General features: G+C 39.9%; 1 protein-coding gene across 1 annotated transcript in view; it reads right to left on the bottom strand.

Moving 5' to 3' along the window:
• Positions 1–1,746: 1,746 nt before the first annotated feature.
• The window catches only part of dcdc2c (doublecortin domain containing 2C), a 42,133-nt gene continuing 31,013 nt past the window's right edge, over positions 1,747–12,866 (bottom strand). The window contains exon 11 of the mRNA XM_087170281.1: positions 1,747–3,223. Coding sequence (XP_087026407.1) covers positions 3,107–3,223 — 117 coding nt within the window. The 3' untranslated portion in view covers positions 1,747–3,106. The remainder of the gene's footprint in view (positions 3,224–12,866) is intronic.

The following is a 12,866-nucleotide window of genomic DNA, read 5'->3' as shown; positions in this document are numbered from 1 at the left end:
ACTGGCACAGATATCACCTAAGGCAATCATGATTCAGTAAATATGAATAAATCAGATAGGTCCCTGTAGTGCAGTTTCTGTACTTTTATATGCTACGGTGGCTCTTGCGTTGTTTTGTTTTATTTTGTTTTGTTTACATAAGAGTATTAAAGAGTTAATTAAGTTTAAACTAAAAACAAACACAAGCTCCATTACAGAACTATCAGGAGAGACCCTTCAGATACTGATCTAATTTAGACTTGGATGAGATGTAGACTGGCTGCTATATGAGTAACGATCATTTATCCCTCTCCATCTCTTGCTTGAACAAACACACACACTCACACACTTACCCTCTGGTCAGAGAGATCAAGAGAGGGGGATCGGGGTCCCTGCTGCGACTCTTAACAAGATGGCATTCTCTAAGGTCACAGAGTTCGTGTCTACTTTTAAGGGACGTGAAACTCTACTCATGGTTTTCTAACAGTTATGTAATTGGATTAGGCCTCAAAGAGAGGCACCTTTTTCATCCTGAGCTTTTGTCCATTCGCCACAGCGCTGAATGGAGCTTAGAGGGCTCCAGACACTGAGGAGGACAGGCGATGGATTAGGTGAGGTATCCTGACCAATTAAGACGAGGCCAGGTGTCGCACTGATAGCGGGAAAATTGAGACCTCGACTGACATGTGTCTAATTCCCCACTCACTGCCCTGCAACTACTCATTTGCCTGTCCACCACACACTGCTTTCCTCTTTCCCCTCCCCTTATTTCTCTTCCTCTCCTCCTGTGCGAAGGTAACCCGAGCTGCCTTCCCTTGACCCTTCTCTTCCGTGGAGAGCTAATCAGACCCACCTGGAGCTCCCCAGCGCTCTGTTAGCTGCTGGCTCAGCTAGCAACAGCTGATCCGCGAGGGAATCCCTGGGGCAAGCGCTGCGGGCCTGGCACCCAACACACACTGACACAGGATCAGCCGGGGAGATTTTCCAACTGATGGTTCATTAAACCTCGAGCAGAATCACCACACAGCCACGATAGGGAGTGAGAGTGCGCAGGTGTGTACATATGCACCTGGAAAAATAATCTCTACTTAACTGGGTTCATTTTCCTCAGTTTCCCTCATATGATTTTAGGACACTGCTTTATGTTAAGCATGTTTTGGTACATATACTTTGTACATATACATTTAGGTTATTCATTTTTATGTACAAACATGTAAAATAAATTATATACTGAATAATATGAGAGGAAACAATTTAGCTGCTTTTGATACAACCCTAATTTTTCCCCACATTTTCTGTGTATTCTGTATTCAATATTTTTATATTAAGACAAAACCCACCATACTCTGCAGATCCCCTCAGCTTCATGTAGCATTTTTCGCTTCTTTCAGCTCACTGTTTGGGTTTGTCCGTCCAGAAACTTTTTCATTCACTTTCACATTCATTTTCATTCAGTCTCTCCTCTCTAGCAGCTGTCTCAGTAAAGATTTGATAAAGGAATTGTATGCTACCTGCCCACCAGCAAACAAGTCCATTTTTATTTATAAATCACAACAAAAGTTATCTCAAGGCACACACAAACAGCAAATATACAAAGTTAGCGAATAGCTAGTGAACTTACTGAAGCATTTAGCAGAACTGAACTTAATAGAGAGTGAATACTGGACTTTTATTGGACATACATTTGCCATGGTGACCAGTAATACAACTCCACATGAATGATAACATTTCTCCATAACTGGTGGATGTGCACATAGGCACCTGCTTGCTACCAAGTTTGCCATGTCAATTTAAAAAGTGATAACATGGTGTATTGTGTGTTCAGTATCCAGTGTTTACAGCTTGTTTCCAGAGCCGCCAAGTGACCACAAAAATCAGTTATTGCGGTTTTAAATCTTTCATACTGTATCTGTGCAATTTTTGATATAGAATAATAACATTCGGTGAAGCATGTGCCAGAATGTCCTGAATATGACATTAGCAAAAAACACAATCCTAGATATGGTCTCCATAGGACAAACAGTAAAAATCACTCACACCTTATTGTTTCATTATAAATATGATAAACTGTTCAGAGGTGTAAATAAATCAAATAGAATGATTCACATATAGTTTATATATGTGCTTCTGCTTTACACAGTTTTTGTTACTCCACTGCTTTTACAAAGGCAAAGGCACCGACTCACTAACATCATAGTCAAATGACTGTCACATGCAAACAACCTCATATTCCATAATACATGTAACACTGATTCCCTTAACTATTTATCAAAAAAGCAATAATAACACCAGCTTTTTTTCATATTATTTGGAGCATTAAATTATTCTAATATAGCCGAAGGCCAACTGAAATGGAAGCGTGAACATGCAGATCCAGTCCATTATGCATTGTTAAACATTGATCTATGGTTTAATATTTGCTTCCCAACAGCAATGACAATGTGTTATTACCTTGACAGAGGACCATAATGTGCATTGACATGCCGGTGATTATTTAAATAAGCTGTGACAATAAATACGGTTCCACATGATCTGGAATATGAGCCTCGCAGAGAAAATGTGCAGACAGAGGAGTAAAAATTTAAGTTTGGAGCTGAGGCTGTCAAGGGTCGAATATAACAAATATAAGTGAGGTGTAATCAGAAAACCAACGCATTGTTGCTCCAGAACAAAGCTTGAGTATAATATGACAGGAAGTGACTGATATGATGATTTAAGATCTTAACATGTTACAGCAAGCAAAAATTTGATTATCTTTGTTGTCAACATGGAAATAACTAGCCCTATATGCCTAAGGCCTAAGGAGTTGTTGAAACCAGTAAGACTGCTCATACATTGTTTAATCCCCACAGCTGTCCTGCAGTGCCTCTGTTTCTTTCTCTGTGTGCAGAAGTTTCTTGTAAATAGTTACAGAAAAATACTAAATCAACATCAGATTGTTGCTGGAAGTTTCAAAAGTGGCTTGTTTCACTGTAGTGTGTCTTGGAGCAGTTGGCATCCACATCCACAAGGGACGCGCACATTTCAGTTCAACTAAGGATGCAAAATTATTCTTTTGACAGAGACACAATAAGTAGCAAAGCGTCAGCTAAAATCAACATAAAAGCCTCTTGCCAAACACCAACTGTTATGAAAGGCAGCGGAGAGCGAGCATACTGGCATCCACAGCAATTAGAGGAGAAGGGTTAGCGAGGACTCCGCCTGTCCCAGACTCGCACGCCCGCTCCCACACCTGTTTCTGCTCCTGGTCCAAACCAAAGGCAGAGAGAGAGCGAGAGCGAGAGAGAGAGAGAGAGAGAGAGAGAAAAAGAGAGAGTGAGAACGGTTACTTTGTCGCGGTGCCATCTTAGCCCAGCATCGTCTAATGAGATTAGATGGTTCACTAATGAGCTCTACAGTGAGGAGAGTCAACTGTGAAGTGAAGGTCAGAAATTTCATCGCTCAAATGTGCTGTTGGACTTCAGGAGTCATTAACTAATAACAAACAAATGATTTAAAGGAACCAGCTACGGTATTTTTGTTGGTCCCTTGAGACTTTCTTTCTCCTCTCTCTGTTTTAATGAGCATTTTAAGTAAAAGAAAAAGTCTGAGTAGTTCCACTTCATGAATGGAATTGACTTGTGTCCGGTTTAATTTCACACATTTAGTGGTTTTCCATAGCTGCAGATGCACAAAACAATCCAGCTGAAGTTAAATGGTGTTTGAAAATTAACAATGCACAAGTAATTCATATAAGTTCTGCAAATTCAGATCAAATCATAAATGTAGGCACACTGTATTCATTATTTGAAAGAGTACTCAATCTGCTGAGAAAGACTGCAAACTCTTCCAATAACTTTTTTTTTTTTTCCATGTGCACTTTCTACCAGATGCCCCGGTGGTGAGGTAAGCATCAGGGCAGCAAAGGAGCATTTTCGCTGGCACCTTTAATAATGTGCTAACATAAAGTCATACATGTTTAACCAGGTAACAGAGGGCTGTAAAATAATGATCCATATTGGCTTTTAAGACAAGGTATTAATCTCCGGCATCCTTTTGCCCCTTTTCTCTGGCATTTCATTCAGCGAGGGTTAAAACAGATTGACCTCCCTTCAAATAAAATTAATTGTTTTTTAGTATTATATGCCACAGAGAAAAGCTGCAATGCTGGTGAAATGTTTACCCATATGTCAGCATTTCCTGTTATTGGCACACAACTGGATGTTTGCATTTTCTTATTCCGGAAGGATTTCTTATTACAAGTAATACCCTGTTAATCAGTGATAAAATGAATTTCATTTTAGCATTATCAGGAAGATGTAATCAACGTGCAATTTGCTTAAGTGCACAAAACTATCATTTTTGTTAGCACTGCATATTTGCTGAAGAAATATTGCATGCCAGAGTGTATTAACGCACGGAGGAGGCCATGCATCTTCGCATCAGACCTGAGAGATCCTTGTCACCACTATCTCCTGTAATCTGTTTAATACTGTTTATGTCCGTCCAAATTGAACATGTGGTATGGAATGACTAATGTCAGTCTCATAATTTAGTCATAACACTATAGGGGCCATCTATGGATGTTCAGTCCATGAGTGCACTGCATGAATAGTGATCCATTCACCCCTCACCTTTAAAAGCCCTGATGGAAAGCCCCATACAGATGCAACTGCTCCGTCAGGCCCAAACCATCCTTCAGATAAAACAATAAAGATCCTATGTGAACACCTACGTGTGTGTGTGTGTGTGTGTGTGTGTGTGTGTGTGTGTATGTGTGTATGTTCAGAGCCAGTCCCTGTGTGAAGATGATCTCACTGACCCACGTGCTGAAGGAGAAAGAAAAAGAGAGCGCTCGAGGTGATGACTTCTCCACTCACTTAGGGAACTTTGACTTATGAGGTGCACTGCATTTAGCCAAGCTAATGCAAGTGACGGCTGTGCCATTAACCTCGGAAAGAGAGGCAGGCCTAGGCAGTATGATGCATTCAGATTGGCAGAGGACAATATTTCACCATGACAGGCATTACCAATGAATAATTAAGTGTTTAATATAATGATCTTGAGAGAGAAAGTGAGATAGAGAGAGAGAGAAAAGAAAGAAAGAGAGAGACAGAGACAGAGAGAGGAGAAAATGGTAATTCCACAATTCATTGCCCTTAAAACCTATCTGGCATTATTACCCAGCAGCATTGCATGGGGGAGAGGGCTTTTGTTGAAACAAATAGGTTTTTGATGGCTCCGCCAGAGTAGTAACGGTTATTAGGTTTGAGAACTCTTTCATGATGGAAGTGGTATCCTGCCGAGCGGAGATCATGAAATTTTAAGTGGGGAATTTACAGCAGAAAGCCTGCGGGACAGTGAGGCCGTCTGGGCCATGCCTCGGGACACATGTGTTTTGGTGAAGCATAATGCTGGTCTAATGTCACTGCAAATAAATAGTTAACAAGCTAGAGATAGTTGTGCTTGTTAGACCTGCAGCCTGACTCACAAAACTATCTTCTTTCTGTGGAGTTGGGGTTTAGAAATGAAGTGACAAGTCAGTTGGGAAAGATGAAACATATCTACACTTTACACTAAGGCCAAATCTTACTCTAACAAAACCATGTCAAGTAGCAGAGCCTGCGGTAGAAGTTGTGCAATCAAATGCCAACAATAGAAAGCCAAAAAAAAAAACATGCTTATATGACTGGCAACATGTCAATACAGCGCAGATATTGTGCTCATTTGTACAAAAAGAAAAGCTATGAAAGTTATGTAGTTTTACTAAAAGTATGAGAGTATGAGATCAGAGACCATGAACCTTCAATCATGTTTTCATGAAGAATTACATAACTTCAAAGCTCAGCCTGAACAATACTGGATTTTTGAGTCCGTTATTGATATTATATATGGACTAATATTTGCTTTCTAACATAACAAAAAATCCCTCAAATTTGGCCATCAAAAGAAGCTATTTGTAAGTTTTGCTATTGCTACGTAGCCAATGTTAGCATTAACAGCCATTTACTTACCAGACTTTCCAAGAGCTGCAGCCATAAAGACAAGAGGGTATAAAATGCCCTCTGAGCAGTGCTACCTCTTCAGGGCAGACCGGATGCCACAGCGACTCGCTATCGGAAAGTGACAACACAGGCTGCTCCGACCAGAGCTAGCATGCAAACTTCCGTAGAAGAAAAGAAGTGATAGAAAAAGAAGCAAAAAAAAAGAGTTAACACTAGCGTTTCTATTCCTCGCTGGAGACAATGCTTGGCAAATAAAGGAATGAAATTTGATGCTGAACTCCAAATGTTTCCTCCAGACAGGAAAGTAAACAGCTGTTAATGCCGATGTTGGCTATGTAGCGTTAGCAAAACTTACAATTAGCTCCTCTAAAGAATTTTGACTGAGACATGGACTGAGCAGCACATTTAACAGCTTTACCCTATTCAGAAAACTGAATACTGTCTTCTCATGGATGCATATGCTGAAAACTGTGGCCACTATATCAAAACCGACTCACATCCCTGTCCTGTTGATGGTGGCTTGCTTTACAGTTGAAAAATAAATACCTGGCAGCACTCTCCAAGAGACAAGCTATGTAATAGTGACACTTCTGCTACATAACCTAAAAAATATTTTTATTTTTAAATTTGTAAACTGCAATTTCTTGTTATTTATTGGTCACTGTACACACCGATATTAATATCAGTGCCAAGCTAAAATCAGATATATAATACATACATTTTATGTTTTCATCACATGAACAACTGTTGGATAGTCCTATTACTTTCTACATACAGTATCCCCTTGGCTTTTAAAAAAAAAAAAAAACTTTACTTACAGTTGTAGCTGGGACACAAAAATATACATACACACTAATGAGCCATTGCATTTCTAGTACGGACTTGGTTTGCAACATGCACCCATTGACTTCACCATTTTTCCTCTGCCTCTAATGAAAACAGATAATACTGAGTGGCCAACTTCTCAATCAATGCTGTCCTCTAAAAGTGAGCCAATGACTGCATTCACACATTAGCATGATTCAAAATCCACCCACGCCTTCCAAACACAGTCTTACATGTCTCAAAATGCCCAACAGAGAGCTAATTTCACTCCTCACACTGGTGACCTTTGGCATCATATATATGTAGCGCTTGTTGCCTGTATGACAGATTCCCATGCATATTCATACCTACATATGGCCCGTCAGAATGAAGCCTGTCTACTTGCTGGAGACTCTGTAGAGCACATGAGGCAGTTCATTACTAGGTGTTCTCAACTGGGTCCATTCGAACCCCAAGGATTTGCCAGTGTGCGTGTGTGTGCGTGTGTGTGTGTGTGTGTGTGTGTTTGTGGGTGCGTGTGTGTGTGTAGGGCTGATGGTGATGGGATCATTTTTGGTTGTATTGCATGTGTGTGGGAGGGGGACGTATCCATGTGTGTTTTGTTGTGCAGGATGGTGTTGAAAAAGGGGGGATAAGTGTGTGTGTCTGTGGTGGAAGTGATGGCGGCAGTGGGAAGCATGCGTCTAAATGGTGGGGGTGGTACATGTCTGCGTTTGTGCATGTGCTCGTGTCTTTGAGTGGTGTGTGGGAGTGTGTTTGTGTGTGTTGTGGCACACGCTCACAGGCTTCTCTTGTTTGTGAGGTGAGAAGAGAGAAAAGTGGAGTCCCTCAGCATGCCTCCACCTCCTCTTGCTCCATCTGCCCATTTCACTCAGTTCTCCATAAATTAAAAACGCTCTACATCTGCTTTGGGGTACATTGTTAGTTGTGTGCATTCAGTGGTTCCTCTGTTTATGAAAAATTAAACACTTTTCTGCATTTGATTATTCCCCCACTCCCGAAAGCCCCTCTGCAGCAAACAAAACAGAGGCCCGTGCTTCACCCCAACATGCTGAGAAGAAGACCAGGGCTTCCACCTACGGGAGTAAGGAACATCTCAAGTAAAGTGAAAAAAAGAAGAAGTAATTAACATCTGTTCATGGTAATAGTAAGCACATGTGTGAAGCCTGGAATCTGCTTTCACAGCAGTAATATACCACAGCAAAAAACAGTTTCATAAACAGTGGCAACAAAATCAAGTGGGCTACATGTATTGATATCTTTTACTAAGCTGTAAGCAAAAGAATGTTCACAATAAGTCAATACAGAAAGAATAGAGGGGTCTGCAAACCAGCATCCACTATTAAAATGAAAGAACTTGCACCACTTTTTCACTTCAGCTGTCAATTACACAGTCCCCATGTGCTGCAAAATTCCCAAATGTGCACTTGTTTCCTCCCCTAAATGGATTCACTGACGAAAGGAATGGCCTGATAAAATATGCTTTCCAGTAAGTCAGAGCATCTGTATGCAGGAAGATGTGTAGCAGCAGATGAATAGACATTTTAAGGGACAGTGTAGCTAATTGGGACAAAAGGGCCCGCAGAATGCCCCCTTGGAGCAGCCAGCCTTGAGTGGAATAATGAGTGTAATCAGAGGTTGTGGTCACAATGTTGCCCTATACAGAACACCCAGGCCACTGGGGAGGACCTGTGTTTGTCTTTGACATTAACATGCAGGGCTCCAGGGCAGTCATATTTGGCCATGGTTTGGTAACTGTGAGCCTTGTAGCAGAACAGGTGTTGCAGGCCGACGAGGCCATCAATCTCTCACTGGCCTGTCTCTGTAGGATTCAGGGTTAATTATCGTCAAATAAGCCATTAAGGAGAAGGATGGAAGCACAGAGGATGAGGGGATGCTAACCTTGGCAAGAGGGGGACAGCTGGGTGGCGGAGGTAGGTTAAGTTGGCTTTGATTGTGTTGCTAAGGTACTGACTCTAACTTGGTCATGTTTGTGTAAAAATCAAATTTCTGGAAGGACTACCTTTTGTAAAATTGCCAAAAAACCAAGTACCATTTTTAAAGGAAAGAACAGAGGAATAATTTTCATCTCCCATGATACAGTATTATTGGACAGGGTGTATGCAGTGGCTGTCCCAGCTGTTAAGTGAGTTTACTCATAAACATTTATGTGTAAACTCCTTCTTAAGTTCTTAGCAACTACAAGGTAGTTTAAAGCTAGTTGTTTACTAAATTTAGCCAGTAGTCAAAAAAGTCAATCAGCTACATAAAGAGGTAGTCACTGTAGCATCACATCACACTTCCAAAAATGAGCTTTAGGAAGCCAAACTATATATCAAACTTCAAATCCTTTGTAAATGTATGTATGACTTTTAATTATGTATACATAGAGAAATATGTGTTTCAGAGATCATTCGGAGGTTCAGTGATTATGCTAATCTCACCAGACCATAACGCTAGTCATTAGCATAATATTTTGTAATGTAAGGCATAGGCTGTGTTATTTTTCTGAAATGTAATTTAAAATATGACCAGTTTATATCATTAAATCACAGCATTTCAATCAAATTTCAGGTCAGAAATGTCGAACATATTCCACATTACATCTTTAATATTAGCAAGCTAACATTAGTTTTGTCAGTTACTTCAGTTAGCTACAAAACTGTTACACGTGACAGTTACTGGGTCTAAGTTTACAGCTAATCTTTATGTAAGAAGTAGTTTGTGTGGTGCAACTGGTTTCAATCTAGTGATGCATAAATCTGCACTTAATAAACATATGAATTATGGCTAAGTTTGAACTTATAATGAGCTGGCGCAACTGGTTCCGGGCAGCCTGCAGTACAGATGCTTTTTTGTCCAAGAGTATAATGATAAACTGCAAAATAATTTGACCGCTATGCTCAGGTTATCAAGAGGGAACACATGTTCAGGTAAAAAGTAATGACTGGAAGCATCAAAGGTGAGAGTCTATGTTAGAATTATATAGATTCATACCTATGTAAAACACCCTCATAAAGTGCACCATTTTATTGCAGTACACCTTTAGTCTTAACGGTATCCATCTCATTGTGCATTACTTCATAATGCATAAATGGAAAATGCCATTAGGGTTTCTTTTCATGCTCTTAACATATTAATTGGCATTACAGCGAATGTCGGATCATACAGTAAATTGTATCCGGTGAAGTCAGTGACACCTGACCTATTGAAAATTTTACAGTGTGCTTATACCTTCATTTATCTACTCAATGTGCCCATGAATATTTAAGGCTGACAATTAAACCCCAGCTGACCTGCAAGATGGAGCCAGACCAGCGCTGTCAAAGTGAGGCAGCATAAATGCGCCCACGCAATCACACTCATCACAAACCCAAAAATGCAAAACCCCCCACGCACACATGTACACAGATCGCACATAGGCACACAAGCCCTGTCACAATGTCACACGGTCACAGTGACACGGCTTGTGTATGACAGGCACGTCACCTATGTGTCATGTTTATGGGGGCATCAACAGACGTGGTTTGTGTTTTGTGTATGTAAATGTTTGGGTAGGGTCAAAGTTAATGCATGTCAGTATCCTGCTTCACCTTGGTTTGGTGATGCAAAGCAGAGCGTGTATGGGGGTGGCAACACTAACACAGAATAGTGAACACTTTAATAGTATGTTGCATAAAAACATCACCATACTGTGTGTTACAGCTAAATTGGTTTGCAGTAATAAGCGAAACATTTGTACATTTGTTATGCTATGAAAAATAGGTATGCAAGTATAAATGCTTTAAAAAAATGCTATAATCAGTCACTTTAGGTTCCTTCAGCTCTGGAGAACAATTTAGCATCTTTTAGCTCATTGTTTGGGTTTTCCATCCAGCAGCTTTATTGTCTTGGTTCATTTTAACTGCTCTCCTCAGTGTTATTTTTGGCACAACAGCCAGTTGTTTTTAGTGAACTCTTAAGTGAACTAAAAACCAACTGTACACTACCTCCCAGCTCCTTACAGCAGACAAAAAATAGCTTCTAGCTGGTGACATACATAGACATACAACATAGTGGAGCATTTAGCAGCTAAAGAGCCAGATATTTCTAACAGGAGTTGGTGGAGACCAACAACAGAGCTAAAAGGAGAGGGAATATTCGCCAGATGGCCAGAAACACGACCTCATGTGAATAGTAATGCTCTATATCTGCTGGTAAGCAACTGTTTGAGTATTACATGTCCGCCATATCAACTTAAACAGTGATAATATACCATCATTGTGTTTGTGCTGCTCACAAGTTTCCAAAGAAAAATCGGTTATTGCAGGATTAAAAATTAAACATCAAATTGTGAAATCTTTGATGACATAATATTGACTCTCACAATCGACTGGAAAAACTGCTTGTAAAACATCCATCAACCACAAGAGCAGTGTAGCGAAAACTGAAACTGACACATCCCAACACTAATAATGTATGGGGTTCAACGAATGTCTTTCTGATGTCAAACTCTCTGACCTACAGTCTAGACTATATTTAATGTGATCCCACACTAACAGCATGCCGTATTCTGTGACAGATATCCATATATACAGCCTAAATGTAATAACCATCACATTATGCTAGACTGATCAGACTGATTTAAGATGTCTCTTTGCGAAGTACTCACGTGGCTGTCACCTTATTTTCATCTCCAACCTTGTATTAATGCATTTGTCCCCTGAATATGGGTTATACAGTGGTCCTGGTTTTTAATGATGTAAATAATGCAGTAATTCCATTGAAATTAAGCAGTCTTATACAGATGTAGGCTTCCTTACTTCCATATCCAGTATGAGCCACAGTGTCTATAGGTCAGATTACTTTTTCATATGGTATAAAATATAAATGAACCAAAGCTTTTTCTACCTCCCTAATCACTTTCTAATATTTTTATCACAGTGGCCATCAGGAAGGAGGGGGAATGACTTCCCATTATAATCATATTGTACATATACCCTCAGGTTAGACCTTCCATTCTGCATACCAGAAGAAAAAGGCATGGAAAGAGAGCCTTGATATACCGAAAGTGTTAAATATATATGTAAAACGCGTTCCATCTATTCATGCTTCAGCAGTGCATTATGTCAAATGGTAACCCATCAATCAAAAAACTCATTTACGACAAGCCAGATGAAACTTGCTCAAACTTTTTCTAGTCTGTCAACAAGACCCTTTTCAAACTTCCATGGATACACTGATTCTACCCAGACATGAAGTCCATTACCTTAAAGCATCCCCAGCATCCATGATGCGGCAATTTAGCAGAAAAACATTTTCTCTAAATTGTCGTGCGCGTCGCTATACCCATTCTTGATTCTTTTCAGGCCTAAATCCAAGTTTCCATTTATGAAAATGTCTGGTTAGGGATCTATCATTATGGCAATCACTCCCTCACTGTTGTATCATTTCTTCTCAAACGCGCATCTCTTCTGCAGGCCCATACACTGTCCCTGGACCAGTATTTCTACATACACTATTATTTTGCACAAACAGTGATCTCCGCAGGCAATCTGCATCTAGCTGTGGTGCGTGTTTGAAATCAGACACCTGTCGTGCGACTGGAGTTTTTTTTTTTTGTCATTTTTCTTTTCTACAAAAGCTACCAAGCAGCTGGGCATATCAAAGCAGCAAAGTGAAAGTATCTCCTTGTGGAGTAAGAGAAAGTTGTGTTGTAAAATAGGAAAGGTATTATGGTTGTCAGGCACTGGGGACTAATATAACACTCCTCCTTTTTGCCTCCATCATCACTGACATCTAGGATAGTAATCATACCTTAAAAGGAGTCACTGTGATGACAGCTTTTTGGATTTATTATTTTCACTAAATAATTAAAAAGGAATATGCATCTCTCAATGACAAAAAAAGCAGATTTACAGCTTTTCTGACGACCAAAGCTTCTTGAATAGACACGCATTGTTGTATACATACATACATATATCTATATATCTATCTATATATAGATATATAGATAGATATGTATTTCTATATATATTTTTTACATGTTTTTCGTGCAACCAAATGAAGTCACGGATTGTGGCAACTGATAATATCTCA

This window comes from Seriola lalandi, unplaced genomic scaffold (genome assembly GCF_002814215.2).
Source record: "Seriola lalandi dorsalis isolate HSWRI2012SDOR001 ecotype SW California unplaced genomic scaffold, Sedor1 jcf7180002054942, whole genome shotgun sequence".
Classification (NCBI taxonomy): domain Eukaryota; kingdom Metazoa; phylum Chordata; class Actinopteri; order Carangiformes; family Carangidae; genus Seriola; species Seriola lalandi.
The sequence above is the reverse complement of the archived record's forward strand: the minus strand, read 5'-3'. Positions and strand labels throughout refer to the sequence as shown.